We start from the raw sequence: 21,995 nt of genomic DNA on the forward strand, positions 1-21,995 counted from the left end.
AAGCTATGTTAAATTTACATCTCATTTTTACTTTTAAAAAAAATCAGAACATCTGTAGTTTTTAATTTTTTTACTTTCAATTTCTTTTTATTCTTTGTTTTATTGTACTTTACATCCTCTTTGGAATAAAAAAATCTAGGAATAAAAAAATCCTCTTTTTCTAAAATTTAATTTTTAAAAAGTATTTTATAAATTTTTTTAAAAAAACTTAATAACAAATCAGCACCCACAATATACTATAACTAATTAGCATGCTATTTCGTTTTCAATGGTAATGTCCTGACTTAAATTCAAAACACGACCACAGTCTGTACGGAAAGGTATAAAATTTGAAGATGCCTTTAACTACATTACTATCATACCAAACAGAAGAATGCATGGGACAGAACAGCTAAATATAAATTCTGGATCAACTTTCGAAAAAGACCTGAGCTGTTTTGTGTAACCCATTTGGTAATACAGCTAGCACTTCTCACAGGGCTTTACTTTACACTGGTCAAAAACAAATAAGCATTGTTCAACCACTATTAAATATAAATTCAAAGTTCAACTCATAGAAACTGTTGGATACCATGCCTATTAAAATTTTGGCCCCAGTTCATCAGTCTGCCTTAGAATCAGCATGCCTTTTGCCGACATAACGAAAAAAAAGGGTCCCCAAAATGTTCATTTCACCGTTATATTATCACTAGAGTAACTTGCCCTAAATTGAAATATTCAACAAGGAAAAAACCGAAAAAAGGGTAGCACTAGTTAGGCCTATGCCTCCTTGATCATAAAGTAATTTTACCAAGAAAGCATATCACAAGCACATCAAAAGTAACATACTCAAAAAGTTACATCTTCATTTGTAATTATTACTCTAGGTAGATACACATAGAAGAGACTACGAATATGATCATGTTTTTATTATGTATAGGACTGTTGCAGGCATTGATCATTCATATCTAAGGGCAGCAGCAACATAGCACATCCAAACAGCACTCACAGGTCTCATAGCAGCAGAAGCAGCAACACAAGGCAAACAAGCTGCAATTGCAAATCCCAGTGAACATCTCCACCAGTCAACAAATGACAGCAAAAATAAAATAAAATTGATGATTAATTTGCACGAATGAACACTGTGAAAGAATGAAAAAGGAAATTATTGAGTGTCGAGAACAAAGAGCAGAATGATGAAATTTAAATCATGTATGCGCTAGAGTGGCAACAGCAATAATAACAAGAAATTTAACAACAAAAGCAACAATGATAACTATATATACAAACCAAGCATAAAGACAACCCTTTTCTTCGTGGCGTCTGCGAACATGTTCCACATAAGTTATCTCTTGTTATGTGGGAGGTGCATACATTTTTCCTTGTGTGTTGGGGAAATTAAAACTAGAAGGTGAAGTTTGGTTATGTAACAAGCACAATCAATAAGGTGATGAAGTCATGCACAGAAAGATAGTATAATATATACATGGGGGTTGGATTTAGACTGTTTGGTTAGGGTAGGAACCAACCATGTCATTTATTAGAGTATTATCTTTTTACTACGTTCATTTTATTTTTCCTTATCAACTAACTTTCCTCTCTGCTAACTGTCATTCAACTAATTTCTATTTAGTTTCTATTCCTTTTCTGAATGGAGGATTCTTTGGACTTTGAAGTGCTCAACTGCTCATTGAAATATAGTAATAAAACAGAACATTGACTAAATACTATATAAACTTAATGGCCGTCCCTTGGATTATTGAATACAAGCTATATCCAGATTCAACATATCCACGTGTAGCTAAAATGAAAAACCTACGAACATACTATATATATTGGATATGATAAACAATTCAATTGAAAATGTATATTTAGATGTTATAAACATATGGTATGATTGGTATCAAATTACGCAAGGTATATAAAATTCAATATCTCCCTATCTAATATAACTATTAAAAAAAATATTTATACTAAATTTGTAATTTGGATGTTTGGTAGCTAATAAAGTTTTAAACTCTCAACTAAAATTACCACATATAATAATGACTAGTGTATTAAATTCTCATTTAGTTAATATTTTTTTTAAAGAAAAAAATATGATCTTAAAAATTTGCTGGTACAAGTCTCTATACGAGACCTCTTATTTATAACACACTTACAAATAAAATATAACTTCATGATGTACACTTTTTAATTTTTTTATTTAAGCAATAGAATTCTGATGATTGATTCTGAATTTTGAGTTTGGAAATTTGGCTTCATGCTTGAAGAGCATCGTTGCAAGTTTAAATACATGTTGATTTTTATTTCAAATTTAAAATTTGAAGCTTCTTCATAATTTTATTTTTTTTTACATGATATGTTACTATTTGACTAATGACCACTTGAATTTTGAGGTGTCACGTAACTACTTGCTTAATCATACATCCCATAACAATCATATTTGTTGTCTTGCAAATATATTAGATCTTTCATTTAATATTAACTACACTAACAACTGTATAAACTCGTTCAGATATAACAATATGAGTATTTGATAAATGTTATATTCACATGGTGTGGCACGAGAGTAACTAATAGTTTATGTTTTTCAGATGTATGACATGAATTTGATTTTACCTATGCGTATATAGTTACATTTGTGAATAAAAAGGTTGTTCCTTAACTAACTGATACTTTATATATCCTTAGAGATTAATTCCATGGTTATCAGATGTGAAAATACCCTGGCCTTGAAGAAGAAAAAATGAGTAATGTGATATCTTTCTATAAATCTTACTAATATTTTATGCAAAAAGTATTAAATAAAAAAACTAAATATATTTAATGTTTTTTAGAGGAATATTTAACGTTTATTCACAAAAGAAAATATATTTAATGTATTAAAAACATATAAAAAAACTGTTAATACCTACCTTATAAAGCAAGATAAGAATCAGTAAGATGTTGTAAAATGATTTAATATGAAATACAAAACAATGTAAAGATTTTGCATTCATCATGAGTAAACTTAGTGTTCTCCATCAGCTCAAAATGGTTCCTACCTGTGTCCCACCGAATCAAACAGGGTGTTAATGTTTACCACATAATAACAATGTACACCAAATACAAAATGCGAACAATCTAAGTTTAGCAGAAAAGTTAAATTTTTGAACATCTTAATTTGTCAATCCTTAAGGTCATAAACGTCTATATCTAGGACGCAAAAGTTATGACATTAATTATAAAAAGGGGAGTTGAATACATTGATTAGTCCAAAGAAGAGAAAATAAGAAACGAAGATCGGTGTAAAGGGTGAACGCATTAAATCTAAAGTAAACTTTAGGGGTCGGATGCAGTAGGTAAGATATAGAGATGTCCCATTAACGACGTGAATAGGCGTTTGCCGTGAAAATGAAACATAATGGACTCGTTTGATTACAATTTTAGAATTACGTATAAATAGAAGAAAAAAAAAAAGATACTATAACTAAACACCACTGAAAAAGAATTTGAATCTTACAATCTTCCTTTTAACTTTTTTTTTTTGAAAAAAGAAATATAAATTTATATTCCAAAAAACTATGAAGTACAGAAAACGATCCTAGGGTCCGGTTTAAAAGAATCTTCCTGAGGTTTACATCACTCCCCATCAAAGAAGTCAATCTTTGTCTATGTTAAGTTATCTGTGTTCAAGTGGGTGACTCATTTATTATAACTTACTTTGTTTAATAATTTTTATAAATATTAAATTTTATCAATTTCACAACTAAATTGATAATTCTCATAAAATAAATCATATTAATAAAGTTTTGTATAGTTTAAAAATAATTAACATTTTTATAAACTAATTCCATTTTCAATGTATAAAAGCTTTTCAAAATGTAAATAAATATTAACTACAGAACTCCTTACCAATATAAGGTTAAACAATATCATGATACTTGATTGATGCAATTTATTTATGTACTTCAAGATAATTGATTATAAATATTAATTGCACCAATCATATCATAAGATTATTTAATCCAATAGTCGTTCCAAAATAATTATCTTGTAAAAAAGTTGTCTCAAATAATTATTATTGTTTTTTGTATCTATTTATTAAGTTTCTTTTTGTCTCAAATAAATTATATAGGATGGCAAAATAAAACCCAGGAGAATTTTACTTGGAGTTGGAGTAGAGGAGCAGGTAAAAATAGACAAGGAATGAACATAGATGTAACTTTTTTTCACTTGGCATATGGGCAATGAGTGTGGGAAAGTAGCAAAGACACCGCATAGTTGCAGGGGAAGGGACTAGAGTGGGGTCCAGCAGGTAAGAAAAACTGAATAAAGGAGTCAGGGTTACGGTGCTGACACTGCAAATAATTGCACGCACGAATAAGCCACCGACACACACACCCCCACACCTGCTCTCTGCATCTGCATCTGTTCCTCCAAACCATAAATAAATAACACTTTCCCTCAGTCACCACAATTTCATTTTCTTTGTATACATACCCACCACCCTATTTTTGCCACAAACAAAAACTCAAGAACCACACCACTATTATGTAATATTAATAGTAATTAGAACCTTATCCTTACAAAGCAATTAGAGCTTAGCATGCCACTGAGCATGTAGCAGATTTTACTGGGACTAAAACATCTCCACCTCCACCTACAGAAGAAGATTGGACACAACTAGTACTTGCAGCAGCAGCAGCAGCTTCTATGCGTTCCCATGTTACTCTTCTCCTCTCAGCTGCAGCACTTGCACTAGAATCTTCCTCCTCAATCCTGCGTTGGCATGCAACTACCAGCTCTTCATCCATCTGAGACAGCATCTTCCTTATGTTCTGAGTCAGGTTCAGCACTGCTTGGTTCCAATGACTTCGAGCATTATGTACAAGTGCTGAGAACACCAGAGGCAGAATCACCTGTCTGTTTTGCGTTATCAGGTTCAGAATGTGCTCATTGTTCCATAGCAAATGTGCTCTTTCAGCCACCTGAATAAACCACATCAATATATTAAGCTTCACCCATCACAACATAACCATATTGCAACACATGATTCAACATAGTATAGTCAAAAATGCCACAATCAATTACATTATTAAACCATTTCATCTATTTATTCCAAAAAAAAAAAAAAGATTTATTGGAAGCCAATGGAATCAAGTGACTACCTGATAATGAGAACTATTGAGGCAGCAAGCCATTCGTCGGAACAGTGGGACCATGATCTTCTGAAACTCAGCCATGCTAGCCATTTCCAAAATCTCTTCCAACTCACTAATGAACATGAGCTCCTTTTGGCTATTTGTCACTGGCCAGAACTTCAATAGTCCCTTTATCACAGAGCTAGCCAGTCTTTGATCCTTGTCAACGAACTGTACAACACAATATGTTAACTGCTGGTGATAAATACCAACAGATTTTGGTTTGTGCAAAGGAATTAGAGCCCTCCACAAAAATATCTTGTGCTCTTCCTTCAATGGCAAGGCAAACCCACTAATGACACTCCCAAAAATCTCCAACAGCTCAGCGATTCCGTTATGCCGCTCAGTCTCAAAAACAAACCGGTAGATGATGTTGCTAACAGATTTCCGTATGAAAGGCCTATGAACCATGAACTTCCCATAGATTCTATGCAGAATTGTTTTCAAGCAATCTCTTTCTCTAGGGTCCTCTGAATCAAAAAGATCAAGTAATCTTAGAACAAAAGCATGATCTACATGTGCTTTTGCCAGCTTCACATCAAGAGAGTTATAATTGATGAATTGAAGGAGTAGATCATAAACAACTTGTAGGTGAGACCAGGCAGGATCAAACATAGGTTCTTCATCTTCTGTTTCTCCACCACTAGTACTTGTTCGAAACTTTGGTGGGAAAACCCTGAACAAATTAGTTGCACACATTTTACACAATGCGGCGATTGCTGGTTCTGTGAACTTAACAGATCCAGAAGAAACAAAATCAACAAGTTCCAACAACGTTTGTCGTTTGAGATCTTGCTCTGCAGTGTTCTTATCAGGATCACTCATGTCATAAAGTTTGCAGCAAAGATTCAACTTACTAATGAACAGGCTTTGCTTCTGTGTATTTGAAACATCTTTGAAGGACAGACCTGGGTCAACTGCTTCCACTCCAGCACTCATGCTTGCAGGGAAAACAACAGAAGATACCCGCTTCACAACATTTAATTTGCTTGAAATGGTACTTCCAACATTTGTACACTGAAAAACATTCCCAAAAGTAGTTGTATTACTAGAATCACTCCTTGCAGAATCTGACGAGTCAGATTTTGGCACCTTCTTTGGCAATTTGCTAAGAATTTGCTTTATCATGGTGGCAACCTAGCCAAGAACACCTGCAATGAACTAATCACTCAATTACATGCTCAAAGCCTAGGAATTCTTTGAAGTTGATTTGCCATGTAAGCTCAAGTTAATGTAATCATTCAACAACATAGCAAAAATGGAAAACAAGGCATATATGTACGAGACTTACACAGTGTGACTAAGACCAAATTAAGAGATTATACTAGAACATCAAAAGGTAAGAACTAAAGAAAATGAGCAAATCCTGTGCAAGAAAGAATATTAAACCAGGGATGAAGACTACCAGTACAATATGCCCGAGAAGGTTGATAATCAGAAGATTAATGCAAATAAATGGGATAAAAGCAGAGACAGACAAGATCAAGAGAGAAACAATACTCTTTGGAGAAGGGGATGTGGCAAAGGAATTGAGGGTAGTCAAGACATACGTTTTTGAAACATGGTATTTGGCATGTCTTCCATGAACTGTTAGCAGCATATTCTAGCCAGATCTAACATCTGTTTATGAATTTGTGCCAAGAGATATTATAGAATTCAGCACGATAGGATGAATCTCAGCAATTTTTCAACTACAAACAACAATTAAACACCCAAAGCTGTTGTAGAATACAAAACTAGCCATTCCCTGAAGCACTAGCTGAACAAAAAGCTAGAACAAGTTCATCTTAACAAATTTTGGAATCCAACAACAAGAGAGGGGAAGAGAAAATACAAAAAAAAAAAAAATAAAGAAAGAAAAATGTAAATGACCCTTTTAAAGCAAGAAATTGACAAGCATACAATCAATACAAAATTAAAGACTTCACAGAAGCAGCAATAGTTGGCGGGTAAAACCGAGATCTGGGTCTGAAAATAGAAGAAGAGATAAGAGAATCACAACCACTTGAGGAACCATTAAAGACCTTGTACCTGACAAGATCATTACCAGTACTAGAAAAAAAATTAATACTTCAGTACTTAACAATTCAGTTAAACGCCAAGGTGAGTTCAAAACAGGAACCCCACCAAAATTAGTATATTTAAGAACAGCTGTTGGGAGAGAGAAGCAGAAAAGACCAACCTGATGATTTCTCTGCGACAGAAGCAAACCCACTAAAGAGAAATAGAGAGAGAAGAGAAGCTAGTCAGAGAGCAAGTTTAACTTTAACGGTTTGCATAAAGATGGAGCAAGTCACATAGGTGAAAACTGAAATGGGAAGAGAAAGAAAAAAGAAGAAGAAGAAGAAGAAGAGGGACAGAGGTGGGAGTGAGTGTTGTGTTTCTTTATTTTGTTTAGAGGTGGGAGTGAGTGTTGTGTTTCTTTATTTTGTTTAGAGGTGAAGAGTGAAGAGAGAAAAATGGCGTTTGATCCAAAGAAGAATGCTAGATTTGGAAAATGGATGGAGAGGGAGCATTTTGATGCATCAAGATGGATCCCTCCATGAATGGCACTGTGCTCAGAAATTGCTCCCTCCTACTTTCCTCGATTCAAGAGAATAAACGACGCCACATGACACATGTTTTGTTAAGTTAATGTTGTAAGTTGTAACTCGCAACACAACCGCAGCTACAACTACCACAACACGCTCCAATCCAACTTAAACTCCATCTTAATCTATAGTTTACAGTACCATCTCTTGCACAGTGAACTGAATTATATATAAATAAACTTTATGTACATTTATGAAAGAAATCTAATTTTTCTAATTCCAAACTTCTGTTGGCCGAAAAAGAAAAAACTTTATCGAAACGTATTATCATATATGACCACGTAGATACTTAATTAAATACCTTGTTAAATAAAAATATTCTAGTGAACTTTATTTTATTAAAATATAAGTTTTTGGGTTAATTTATGGTAATTTTTATTACTTGTTTTGGTTCGGACAAAAAGGTGCATAGGGGATAGTCCTATTATACATAGGGTGGGATTACGTAAAGTGAAGATGGGAGATTTTGGATGCCCGATTTCGAGGCTAGATTTTTGGAGTTGGGAGTGACAGAGCGGCGGGGAGGGGAAGATCAAGATGAATGAATGAATAATGAGTGTGGGGTGGATGAGAACAAAATAGAGAATCACGAAAAGTAAGGGACAGAATCACAGCAAACACACAGAGGAGGGGGTAAAAAGTAAAATATGGCAATTATTATCATCATTCAAGAGGAGAGACAAGACATAAAATACAAAAAATAAAAAAGGGTTAACTAATGCTTCATATTTGATATGCGAGTAATTTAAGTTATAAATACCAGCGGAAATACAGGTATTATCATGTCCTGTGTGTTGACATCTTTATTATGTTATTATATTTTTAATATGATAAATTCAATATATATATATATATATATATATATATATAATGTATGTTGAATCAAATTTTATATAATATGTATATACAGAAAATAAACATTGATATATTACATAAATTAATTTTATATAATACAAAATGCATTTGACAAATTCTTAGTATATGCGTTTTTATTGTGTTAAAGTATTATTATAATGGTTAAATATGTGAGTGGTTGTATCATATATTTTTAATAAAAATAAATTAAAATTAATATACACGCCACATTATAAATTAAAAAATCGTAATTTGTTTTTTTAAAAAATAATTTTTCTTATAAGGATGATATGTAAATATGACATGTCAGATTAAGAGATAGTATATAATTTAGATAGGTACAAAAGTTTAAAAATAAAAAAAAAAAATTGGGAGTTTAATTAATTGTTAACCGATTGACAAGTGCATCAAGTTGTCCAAGTAATAATTTAAAATGATAAGTTTGAATATTGTGTTTAAAGGGAATTTGGTATACTTAGATGTCGCACAGTTTGTAAACATTTTGAATTGCAGTAAAATAAAGCAGAGGAACTCATTCATGTTTCAAATTCCTTAATTAATTTTTATAGACTTAAAAACACATAACAAAACAAACGCAAAACTGTATAACAGAACAAATATCAAGATAAAAACGTCAAAGAATATTCTACTGAACTTTCTCTTGACGTAACTAAATAACTTTTTCTCTATTTAATATTACTCTAATGTTCTTGCACCGTCAAATTACTCTAACTGTAATTCCTCACATGAAAGAGTCTAACCCTCTTAGTTTTATTCTTGATTCCTCAATAAACTCATTTTAAGCGAGCTGCACTACGCACAAGGTGCAACATTTACTAGATTACTGCACATTATACCTAGAAATGCAGACTTCTAGCTGCTCTACCAAGTTCTAAGGACTTTAAGCATTTTTCAATACTCAAAACCTAACAAAGCATATAAATGGGTGATCAAGCCACAAATATGTAAAATAAACATAGATAGAAGCAGAGAACACTAACAGTAACATTAAATAGATAGTTAGATATTTTACATCAAGAATATTCAGTAGAAAAATTCCCCAACAATGAAGTGTTTAACAAGGTGAAATGATGTTGAAATGAAAGAAAATAGTAAAAGTATGAAGAAAATGTCTTCTCTTCAGCCTTGGTGTCTTCTTCCTTCCTTCTCACTCCCCTTTCTTCTTAGTGTTTTAAAGACTTTTGGGATTTGCAGCTTACGAAGGCGTGCTCAGCGAGCATGTCTCACTAAGCGAGAGTAAGTGGTAGTGCACTAAGCGGGCTTGGACGCGCTAAGCGCGAGAAGAGACAAGGGCTGGCTACGCGCTAAGCGTGCTGCTCTCTGGCTCAACATTCTCTAGGATTTTGTTCTCGCTTAGTGAGTCTGGCTGCCTTGCTAAGCGGATGAGCCCTTCTGCAGCATTTCAAAATCTTCTCTTCTTTAGTCTAAAAATCCAATTAAGTTCAACATTAGTCAACAAAAATGGAGTTTCCACTGTATAAATTTACACAAGAATAAATTATTTACAAATCTCGCAAAAGAAACCATAAATTAGAGGTGCATTGCTACTTTTTCTCTTATTTTTAATGCATTTACGACTCATGAATAGCAATTAACATTAACTAATTGGTAGATTTGTAAATCTAAAAAAATATTATTACTTAAAGTGTGAGAGTATATAATTAACACAAGAAAAGATGAAGTTAATAAAGATTGTCAGAGATTCAAGCGGTTAAAAAAAATATATCCCCTTTTTCTATTATTATAAATCATAGATAAATAGATTTAAGACTAACTTAGGCATAATAAATATTGAGGATAGAGATAATTTCAACATTGGTGATATCTCTTTAACTATCTAATCATATATTCTTTAATTATTTAAAACATAAAAAAGGTTTGTTGGTTTTTTTTCATGAAAATTTATGCACATCCATATTTTTTAAATATGTATTTTATGCTATATTGGTTGATATTTACGGTTAAAACAATCATTTGATATTTTTTAATTGATTGATTGAATTAAGTTATTTTTTCACATTTTTAATGATGAATAATAAAACAAATCAGTATTATGTAAAAACTTCCTTTATATATATATATATATATATAAACCACTATTATTTAAAAACTTTTATTTTTTATTTTAAAATTCCAAACTACTATTTGAAAACATTCATTTTCTTTAATTTTAAAACGCCAAACTACTAAAGATGTTTTTGAATTTTTATATTTTAAACTACCTCACTACTCTCTTGACTTATTTATTTGCCATTTTTTTGAATAAGCTGAAAAATTAACTTATCAATGACTTGAGAGAGATAAAAGAAAAAATATAGATCAAACTCAACCACAAAGGAAAAGTTTTAAAAAAGAAAGAAAGAAAGAAAGAGGGACAAAAGTTTGAAAGAAGTGGGATAAGTTCCATGGTTATGTCATAGTGTCATTTCACACAAAAATAAATTAAATTGCAATAAGTCAATAATCTAAATTCTATCGCAATCCCATATTAAGTTACCTTAAAGCTAGGACCAAGAGGTTGAACCCTTGTCGCTTAAGCATCACCTCCACTTGGAGAGAAATTTGAATTTATAATAAGATGACGGGTTATTTTACTTGGTATGTGTATTTGAAATGGAAACTATAAATAGAAAATAATTGGAGAGAATAAATGGCCAAATTCACCACCTCCAAATAACTTCACCCTCGCCACTTGTGTCTTCATTGGGCATCAATCCCATAGAAGATGTTGATCCTGAGAAATTTCCATTGTTGACTATGACTAACAAATTGCATTACAAAAATGGTATTCAATTTCACATGAATAGTCCAAAAACAAAAGTCTTCAGAAAATAAAAAAAGAAAAAGAAAAATTAGAAAAACTCCACCATAATCCTTACTTCTATTCCCCACGATTTTCACTCCTTCCCCTCTGCCAAATCTCACCCTACAATTTCTAGTAAATAGATTGTGTGACAAAATAACATGTTTAATTTAATTTAAGAGATAAGGGTGATTACTTTTAAAGATAAGGGTTGTTACTCAAATTCGAGGATAAGGATGATCTAAAGATAAGTATGTAACAAACTAACACTTGGTAAATCAGACAAAAAAAAAAACATGATTCTTTATCTAAACAAAATTAGAAAAATTCAAAGGTTGAAATGTGGGAAAATAAAACATGTAAAAAATAAAGAGGATAAAGATGAAGCAAAATAAAGTGGTTATGACTTACAACAACCTATGTTCAGAAGTGTTAAAAAAACAAAAACAACAATATCATAGTCTTCAACATTTATGTTTCTTTCTGCTTGTGAAATGCTAATAAATGCAGCAAAAAAAAAATCTAAGTTTCCTTGTTCGCTTGCAACATTAGGGGACCTAAATTATTAATTTTGAATGGAAACGTCAAGAGGTAGAATCTTGGAAGCCATGTGATGCAATCCCACCCTACAAGGGTATTGGATAGAAGACTCTAAGTAGATTGGGCCAGAGATGCAAGAGAAAGCCCTAGGGTTCTCATTAGCCTTAGGGTAGATTTCGGACCCATGGGCTAAGTACGAGCTCACTTATCTTTGTAAATATTATATTAAGGTTTCATTATTTTTAGACCTTGTATTTAGGGCTCCATAATGTAGGTAGGGTACCTTTGAAATGTAGAATTTTTCAGCCCTTGTATTTTTGGACACCTAGACTAGTTTTTATATTAGGGGTAGTTTTGTAATTTCACATGCATTGAGTGAATATTTGATGTGTGTGTTGGTAAATAAATTTAATTGAATTGGGAGAAGCCCAATCCAATTAAATTTTAGAGGGGGAGGTGAGCATTTGCTTGCTGCACCCCATTGCCACATCATGTAGTCACACCTTGTGCATGTCCTTCATGCTTTACATGCCTCATGACACCTAAGCACACTTAGTGAAAAATCTTGGACTTGATCTTGGATTAGTGGGCTGAACCATAGCTAAAATTCATTAATCATAATTAGTGAAATTTTGGCTCCACAAATTCAATTTCAAATTCAAGTAAAATTTGAATAGAAATTAAAATTTTCCTCCAATTTTGTGTGACACTTAGGCTATAAATAGAGGTCATGTGTGTGCATTTTTTCAACTTTGATCATTTGAAAATTAAGCTTCAGATTTCAGAGATCTTCTAGAGCACAAAATTTCGTGTTCTTCTCTTCCTCTCCCTTCATTCATCTCCTTCTTCTTCCAAGCTCTTATCTATGGCCTCCTATGGTGGTAAGCTTCTTCTAGACTCATCTTCTCTTTGAAGTGACATCTCCTCTCTCCCTTCCTTCTCCATTCCGCTGCCATTCATCTTCCAAGAAGTAAAGGAATTCATTGATGAAGAAAATCCTAGACCTACAAGCTCCAATGGAGCTTACATCACCATGGTAGGAGAAGAAACTCTACTTTTTTTTCTTTTGGGTTTTTGTTTTTCTAATGTGGAGATTGATTGATGAAATGGGTTGCGTAGAAATTATGAATGAAGATGGGAAATCATGGCTATTTTCGCTTGTATTTCAAAGATAAGAGGATGCAATTACAAAATAACAAAAGATGAGAAAGTGTGCATTTACCATATACGAGAAGAGATGAGGAGTGTGCAGTTATTCAGTTTTTCAAACATCGTTTCAACAAATTGCAAGTTACAAATTTAGGCATCACTAAAGGAGAATAATGTATAAGTTTCATATGACGTTTGATAAATGTGTCCAAAAAAACCAAATAAAAAGTATGATAAAGGTGCAACCAGCACGTCTAATGATACCTTATAGGGGATCGGAGATCCACAAGATCCAAGAATGAAAAGAGGATGAAGCAAGTATTGCAAGGCCTGATTCTAAAGATCAAAGAGAGAGAAGACCAAGGTAAATTAAGGGTAACACATCATTGGGTCACTCTCCTACAAATTGATGAAGATGTTTTGAGATCAATTTGATGAATCACGTTGGGAAGTTCATTTTACAAGACAAGAAACATTTATGGGTTAAGTTGATCAATTTTGGTGGACTATTAATATTGGGCTGATTAGATAATAATTAAACCTAACATGCATGACCTTTTATTGTTATTTGAAAATCTTTTACTTATTAGATTAGTTATTGGGCCTTGAGCCTAAATTAGGATTATTAGTAGAGCATAAATAGACTTCTTAAGCACTTAAGATCTCAAGATGAATGGAATTTGAAAGCTCATTTGTTGTGAGAGTTTTTGCTTTATTCTTGGTTTAAGAACTAACAGTGCTAGTTCGACCGACAGATCACGATTATGGTCAAATTTTTTTCCTTTTCATACATATTTTCAAAACGATCTTAAAAGTTCTCTTAGTATTCCCTTCATCCATTCTTATATATTTATAATTATTATTTGGGTTTTTTAATTGATTGTCTCTTTAATTATGTCTTGAAAATAGCATTTCTCTACATACATTAACTATACCACGACATAATTATTGAAACATTTAAGAATATATTTAGCACAAGATTTAACATGATTAAATCGCTCAGTATTCTTTTATAAAGTAAAAACTATTAAGAGAATGTTTTTTTAAACCCATATCAGAATATAATTATTATCAAATGGAATTTGTTCAAAATTAACTGCTGTAATGAATTTTTCTAGAGTTTTCTTAGAGTTATCTTAACAAGATTTTCCACGTTAAAGGTAATCTACTTGTAAAAACTGGCATTCAAGTCTAAACTAAATAACAATATTTTGTACAAAAATCATATGTAAACATGAAAGATTGTTATGAAATATTTACAAAGAAGTAGACAATATCTTATTAGGTAATTCTTCATCATCACTTTATCATGTCTACACAGAAAATCAGTTATACATTACGACATTGTCTTTCATACGTATTTTTTGTGTCTAGAATGATTGCATGATTGATAGCGGTAATTGCATGATTTTAGGAATTGATTAATAGGTGACTGTTATTTTAAAGATCAACGTCTATAAGGATGAGTATGATATATGATAAATGTATAGAGGGTTTAAATCAATCATGTGACCAGTGATCGAGCAAGACTACTCGATTTTTTTTTATTTAAACTAAAAATGAATATTATTATTATGATAAGATAACCACGATGTGTGCTCACAATATCGTAAAGATTACAATGAAAAGGTACATGTCCTCATAGAGGCAACTAAAAATAAGATCGTAAACAAAAATCAGAAACACTCCATAGAATTGGAGCACCGATTTGCAAAAGAGATATCAGGCAAACATAAGTTTTTGTAACTAAATCAAGACCAAGATAATCGTTGAACCCTAAACAACACACTTGTGATATCAGAATTGTCATCATTAAAGATCACATTGTTATGTTGAATCCATAAAATCCAACACATCGATCCTATGTCATATGATAAACCTCATCTTCTTCAAGCATTTTTCTTTGAAACAAAAATCGTGCTAAACATAGGACTACTCGATCTTATTATACTTCAAAAGCAAAAATTATGTAAGATGTAATCATGTACATGCTCATCTCACTCTATGTAGTAAAACTTGAATATAGTTTATTTAATAATGAAGTAATATTAAAAAAATGTCAACAAACTTGTCAGTATTTCTTTTATTAAAAAGCTAATACAAAATTGTGTATCTTTTATATGAGTTTTTCTTATATTTCATTATTTCATTTTATAGACACGTGTTAAAAATAAAAATAAAAACAAAAACTCAAAAAGATAATCTTAATTATGTTAAAGATAAAAAAGATTATTTAATATTTTTAAGTAATTTTAAATATTCAATTAAGTGTATTTAATACTTTCGTATACACCATCCATTTACGAGCATACAATAAACAATCCTTTTTATATATTAGAAAAAACCCTACACTGGCTAACTCTAAAATATAATTTATTAATTAAATAATTTATTGTGATTATAATATCACCTTCATTTTCCATTCTTGAATCTTATATGTTATAATTCCGATTGAAATTTTATCGCGATTATCGAAACCCGTTACAACCATTTAAACCTCTCCAACAAACATAGCATACGACACATTAAAATAAAGCAGTGGGGTGAACTATTAATTAATTTAAAAATATATTGCTTGGACTAGCTTCCTCATAAGCATAGCACGGGTACGTAGAGACATTATTAGTACTAATGATAGCTGAGTATACTAATTAATGAAACCGTGTATCGTCCACGAGGATCAAGTGAATAAATAGATTCCAATTATAAACACCGACGTTCAGATTGCAAACAAGGGCAAGTACCTTCTTAATTATTTCAGATCCATCCATGATTATTTCGATGACTAGAGTTTTACGAGGAGGATGTTGCCATGTTGGTTACACCCACTGACCCATGAGACGATATATGCATGTCATGGTACCTATATGATGTTATTAGGATACTGCATTTGATATCCAAATATTTTTTATGATAAATGCTTAAACACGAATATATTGCTTGTGAAATTGAAGTCCCTTCATCTCAATCCTACCATCTTCCCAATTGAAAATATCTATCCATTTTCATGAGATGGAAATGACAGTTCCAACTGTTGTTTTCGTGGATCTAAATAATTAATATATTATCTCGCCCTTGAACATGTTGATTGTGAAGATGACTTTGCTCTTTTTTTCCCCCCAAAAGATCGTTAATATGTGACTCTATCTAATCCAATATGATCACGATATTCCTTCTTTTCAAGGCTAAAGCTATGATTTTAATCACGAACTAGCTTATTGAAATAAGCGAAATTTTACCGTTCAATGAATAAGACAAAGTGAAGGGCAGATGCATGTAACGAAGTTACAATAGCGAAGTAAATTAAGAAGTTTAAGCTATATTTGAATATTTAATACAGAGCGAAATAAAATGAAATATGATGAAAAAAAATTATTATATTATGCAATTATTTTTATGGTGAGATAAAAATAATAATTTCATTTTATATCTTAAATTTAAAATATAAAATAAAATGGAACAATTAGTTATTTCAAATTTAAATTGATAAAATATTTCATATAATACTTTTTTAATGTATATTCATAGATATTTGATTAAAAAAAATAAAAGGAGTAAAAAAAATTTGTTGGAAAAAATATTTAGTACATCAACATGTAATTTTGAGTCCGAATTGTATGTATTAAAAAAACAATATTGAAAGCTAATTATACCATATTTTAAATGTTTATTAGTCGAATATATCAATAATGGCCCCTCTTAGTTAAAAAAAGATCAATTTTTAATATAAATACATAATTATGTATATTAAAAACTTTTTTATTCTTAAGTATGTAAATATTGTCCAACCTTCGTATATAGAACAATTTTTTTTCCGCACATAATCCCTATAATTTAATAATGATAGGATTGTCTGCTTGCCACATGACCTAAGGCCGTGAAAGAATAGTTTCCACTTATTTTGAAGTAAAATGCTATTCGTTTACTTTAAATTCAGGTAAGTTTCCTTACACCTGATGCATTGAAGTGGTCGTGTACTTAGATTGTCTTGTGATTGGTTTTAATCAACATTTTAACTATCAATTTGGCTTCACCGTTTTTTTCTTAAGTAAAGGGGTTCACTTTGAAACAAATGCATACTTTTTAAATATTTAATACAATGTATTAATATTTGCATACTATATATATATATATATATATATATATATACTCATACACACAAAAAAAAAATCTTCATATAAAAAATGTAGAAATATTACTAACAATTAGAAGCCGGATTAGGATACACCGGACAGAAGAAAAACCCAAAACAGGCTAATCGCAAAATTCAAGGCTTGAAAGTTGAAAGGATGGAGATTGATTTTCAAAACACATGAAGGTATGAACTATGAAGCATCCTAAAGTAATGCCGTTGAGCTGCATCGTCAATCAAACTTCAAAATCAAACTCCACTTTTATTATTTTATTTTTGGCTATTTTTTTTTAATTTCATAAAATTAAAAAATGTATGTTTTTTCTCTATAAACTCTTAGTGTGTTTTTGGTTCTTTTAAGATTAAAATGTATTATTTTTTATGGAGATCAAGGCTTGGTTATATCTAAATATATGATTATGATTTTTTATATAATTATGTATATAATTGAGATAAATATAATGCTTTTTTTATATGAACTATGCATGTAATCAAAATAAATATAATATTTTTTACATTGATATGATGAAAAATAAAATACACAGATTCAAATATTCAAATTTTGCATCGAAAAAAATGCATTTCAATCTTACAAAAATCCTAAATTCTTACAGACAAAAAAACATACATATATAATTTTAGGACAACAAAAATATATATTATATATATAAACATTTTTTTTTTGCAAATGTTAAATACAAGTAGTATATTATCTTGAACTGAATATTTGCGGTGAATGAAAAGCCACGTACAGTTTTAAACCTGCTACGTGTCTGCCGCCAGTGCTTGATAACTTTTTTTCAAATCACATCTCATCTGGCGATAACAGTATCAAACTAACGTTAGAAATAGAAACTGCAGTAGCTCCACACACGGGTCATTTACTTCTTCTTTTTTCTTTTTTTTGACTGAAGGCTGAGGCATGTCCTTGCGCAGGATCTAAAATTCAGTGCTCTATTCACTCTCAAACAAAATTATTAGGCACAATTTTTTTTTTTTTAATTCAGGAGAGATGAGTTTATCTCTTTGGAACCTTTACCAGCGAGAATAATTCTGTAAATAAAATAGTACATAGCAGTAAAAGTTTTCAGAAGCTCAAAACCATAATTTAGTAAGAAAAATTGTTCTTATAACTTTTGCTAAAATCATGATTTTGGGTTTCAAACAAAAGTTTAATTTTTACTCATTATAGTTATAAAATTTTTTATATTATCAGCCAATTCAAAATTACTTTACAAATAATTTTTCATAATTATAATAAAAGTTAACTATCTTTATCACACAAAACATTTTTTTTTATCAAAATGACAATGTAAAAAAATCACTTAGTATTCAGTTTCAGTATATTCTAATTAAATTGTTGAAACAAAATTAATCATGTTGACAGTTTGTAACATAGGAATTCTATTGGAGTGATTTGTAAATTTGTACATATAACTTTTCATTTGATTTTTGGTATTTATTTATTGTTTTCATAAAGGTATATTGTTATTATTATTCAATTTTATAATACCTACAAACAAATAATTAGTAAGAAAAAAATTTGTGACTGTTTCAAATTAAAAGTATATTTTTTTAAAACAAAATAAAAAACCGCACCATCTAATGTTACATATAACTATAAGCTTTGTACCTCATAAATAAAAAAGAAAAAAAAACTTCGTGGGATATTGTTTGTTGCAACAACTTTATGAACCTCTTTTTTTTTTTTAAGCAATCATGATTTCTTCCTGTACCGAGTGAACTTCTTCTGCACCCAACCCAACGTTTTTATTAAAATTCCAAAACTAATCCTATTAACTTATTCTTTTTCCTTTTCCTTCTTCATACATCATTTATTGTTTTCTTCATACACTATTCATTGTCGTGAGTTATGGTCAAACCCCTTCTTCGTTATTGTGTTTATTTGGTTGAAGAGCATTGTTATGGTAGTTTGTTGATAGTTCATGATTATCATGCTGATTGGTGTTGTAGAATAACAATGGATGACGTTTTTTTAGCAACTTCAATTTGGATTAATAAATATACGGATTGTTACATGGATTGTCAATCTGTATAACCTAAAAATATTTTTAAAAAATATTTTTATTGTTTTTTTTATAAATTTAGTTATATTTTTTATAATATGTTTAATTACTTATTTGTTCTCTATAGTTTCATAATTTATACTTTCTAATCCTTATAATTTGAAAGTGGTATATGTAGTCCTTATAATTTACATTTTAATTCTCTTTTAATCCTTTTTAGTTTAAAATTAGTTTTTTTAGTCCTTATAATTTACATTTTAATTATCTTTTAGTCTTTAATTATAGTTTGAAAGAAATCTTTTTAATTCTATAGTTTATATTTTGGTTCCTTTTTAGTCCAATTAATCAAAATATGATTAATAATATGAATTACAATTAACTACAAAAATATTAGCAAATAATTCATAAGTGATTTATCACATGATAATTTGTGATAAAAAAGAGTTGATAATTTATAACTAATTTTTGCTAATTATATATATATATATATATATATATATATATATATATATATATATATATATATATATATATATATATTATAGCAAGGACTAAAAGGTAATAAAAAAAATTTGATATTTTTTTTAGAAAGGACCGGACGAGTAATTAAACCTTTATATTATTTGTGTAAATATTATTAAGTTAACTACTTTATGCAAGTAAAAAATAATAAAATTGTATCATATATTAGTTTATGCATGTCTAAATTTTAATATATATGCTTATTAATTTCCATGTATTATATTATTAAATGCAATAAAATAATAATAAAATTGTATGATAGTATATGTTAAAAAATATATTTATTGATATATCGACATACTTATGTAGTGTAGAAGACAAAAAAATTTCACATGGAAAATTTTTAAAATAAATAGATTTATTTATAAATAATTAGAATTATATATGGTGTCGTTAGTTTGTCATTAAATTTTGTTAAATGTTTTGTTAAGATGGATGAAGATCAATGGATATATGACAACATAATACATGAAGAAGTTAATATGAATGAAAAAAATGGAGAGAAACTTGGTGTGTTTAAAAATATTGATTGTTATGATGTCTTCAATACTTTTCAAGTATTTGATAAGATTTTCTTGTTTGTTAAAGTAAGTAAATGAATGTCCCTTGAAGACTAAACATGTATTATTTCTTTTGTAGGTGTTTGTTACACGTGATGATGTTTTGCATTGGACTCACTCTGTTACGTATGATATTGGTTTTGTGATGGTGATTATGAGGTCAGACACAGATACTGAAAAGAGAGAAATGACCTCATGTTTTAATTGGTTGTGAAAGGAGTAAAAAATATAGGACATACACGAAAATATAGAATGAACAGTTACTCACAATAGAAAATCTGAGTGTCCCTTTAAATTGCAATTGAAACCAGTGTTGGAAGTTGAAGTTAATATGTGAGACTCAATCATGCATTGACTAAGTCATTAGTTGAACATTCATATATTAGTCAACTAACTAAGGATGAGAAAATTATTAGTAGTGATATGACAAAGTCAATGGTCAAACTAAAATATATTCTTCTAACATTGAAAGAATCCAATACCAGCAATTCTACAACAATGGAGCAAGTATACAATGCAAGATATACATATGGTATTTCTAAAAGAGGTAGAGTGAAAGCAGGAAAAGAAACCACCAACAAGTGAAGATGAACGAGAAATAAAGGAGGAAAGATAGCACAAATTCGACAATTCACCTATATTGTTGGATGTGAAAGAAGTTTTGATGGTGCAGGACGATAATCCCGAGGTGATATTATATCATCTTAAGAGATATATATGGATTACTTGATAAATATATCAATAAATAATTAAATATACCTGTAAAAAAATAATTAAATATTTGTAAGAGAAAGAAAAGACAAAAAAGATAAATAAATTAAAAAACTACAAGTTAATATTAATTTATACACTTCAATTGTTATAGAAATTTTCCCATCTAATTCCTCTTAATATTGAAATGCATAAATTAATTTAGTTTGCTTTTGATCTTCTGCTACAAATATTTACTGATAAATTGTTCAACAGATCTAAAAATACTTAAAAATTTCTCATTGTAATAACTGAGTAATAGCGAAAAAATAGACCAAAATTAGCATGATTCAGTAACCAAAAAAGTCTAAAGAAATAGTTGATCTTTTTTAAAAGTTAAATAATCTATTTCTTATTAAAAAAAAAAGAAGGGAAAATTAACATTTAAAAAATACTGAATAAAAAAAGACATCTGTCTCTAGTCTCTACTATTTAAAGTCATTATGAAGCACAGTCAACCGGACTGAATTTGGCTCCATGTAAATCAAAACGTAACCGTTAGAATTTATACATATCCATGGTAAAGTATAAATTATTAATATCTCCTCCCAAATCTTATAATAAAGAATTGTAACCCCGTGTTTTTTTTCTCTAAATTACACGTCTCAATTCAAAATAAACAAATTAAGCAGGAACTTGGAAATGTTCAACATGCAGAGAATTTCAACCTTGTAAAAGTGTAGTTCTAAAAGGCACGAGTCGTGAGCCCAATTATAGGGTCCCAATACGTAGGACAGCACATGTACAGGCCCCCACACATTGGAGACTCTCACCCATCAACCTAAGATAATATGCATTATTATAACAGGCTTGAAGGAGAAGGGATGTTTTGCACAATAATTCCCATGTGGGAAGCTGGCATAAAATACAAGCTGGAGCA

General features: G+C 30.1%; 1 protein-coding gene and 1 long non-coding RNA gene across 3 annotated transcripts; both read right to left on the reverse strand.

The window, feature by feature from the left end:
* Window positions 1-652: 652 nt before the first annotated feature.
* Window positions 653-1,454, reverse strand: LOC114411430. Its single transcript, XR_003666434.1, has 2 exons — window positions 1,270-1,454; window positions 653-1,029 (listed from the first exon to the last, which is right to left on the reverse strand). It is a non-coding gene; the product is annotated as an uncharacterized LOC114411430 (long non-coding RNA).
* Window positions 1,455-4,171: 2,717 nt separating this feature from the next.
* LOC114411724 (serine/threonine protein phosphatase 2A 57 kDa regulatory subunit B' kappa isoform-like) lies at window positions 4,172-7,886 on the reverse strand. Of its 2 annotated transcripts, XM_028375392.1 has the most exons (3): window positions 7,348-7,886; window positions 5,133-6,316; window positions 4,394-4,952 (listed from the first exon to the last, which is right to left on the reverse strand). In XM_028375392.1, the coding sequence occupies exons 2-3, from the start codon at window positions 6,291-6,293 to the stop codon at window positions 4,566-4,568; spliced, it is 1,548 nt and encodes a 515-aa protein (XP_028231193.1). In that variant the 5' UTR covers window positions 6,294-6,316; window positions 7,348-7,886; the 3' UTR covers window positions 4,394-4,565. The 2 variants fall into 2 exon arrangements, with proteins under 2 accessions (XP_028231194.1, XP_028231193.1); XM_028375393.1 differs by lacking the exon at window positions 7,348-7,886 and having other exon boundaries at window positions 4,172-4,952; window positions 5,133-6,293.
* Window positions 7,887-21,995: the final 14,109 nt, after the last annotated feature.

This window comes from Glycine soja, chromosome 5 (assembly GCF_004193775.1).
Source record: "Glycine soja cultivar W05 chromosome 5, ASM419377v2, whole genome shotgun sequence".
NCBI classification, from domain to species: Eukaryota; Viridiplantae; Streptophyta; class Magnoliopsida; order Fabales; family Fabaceae; genus Glycine; species Glycine soja.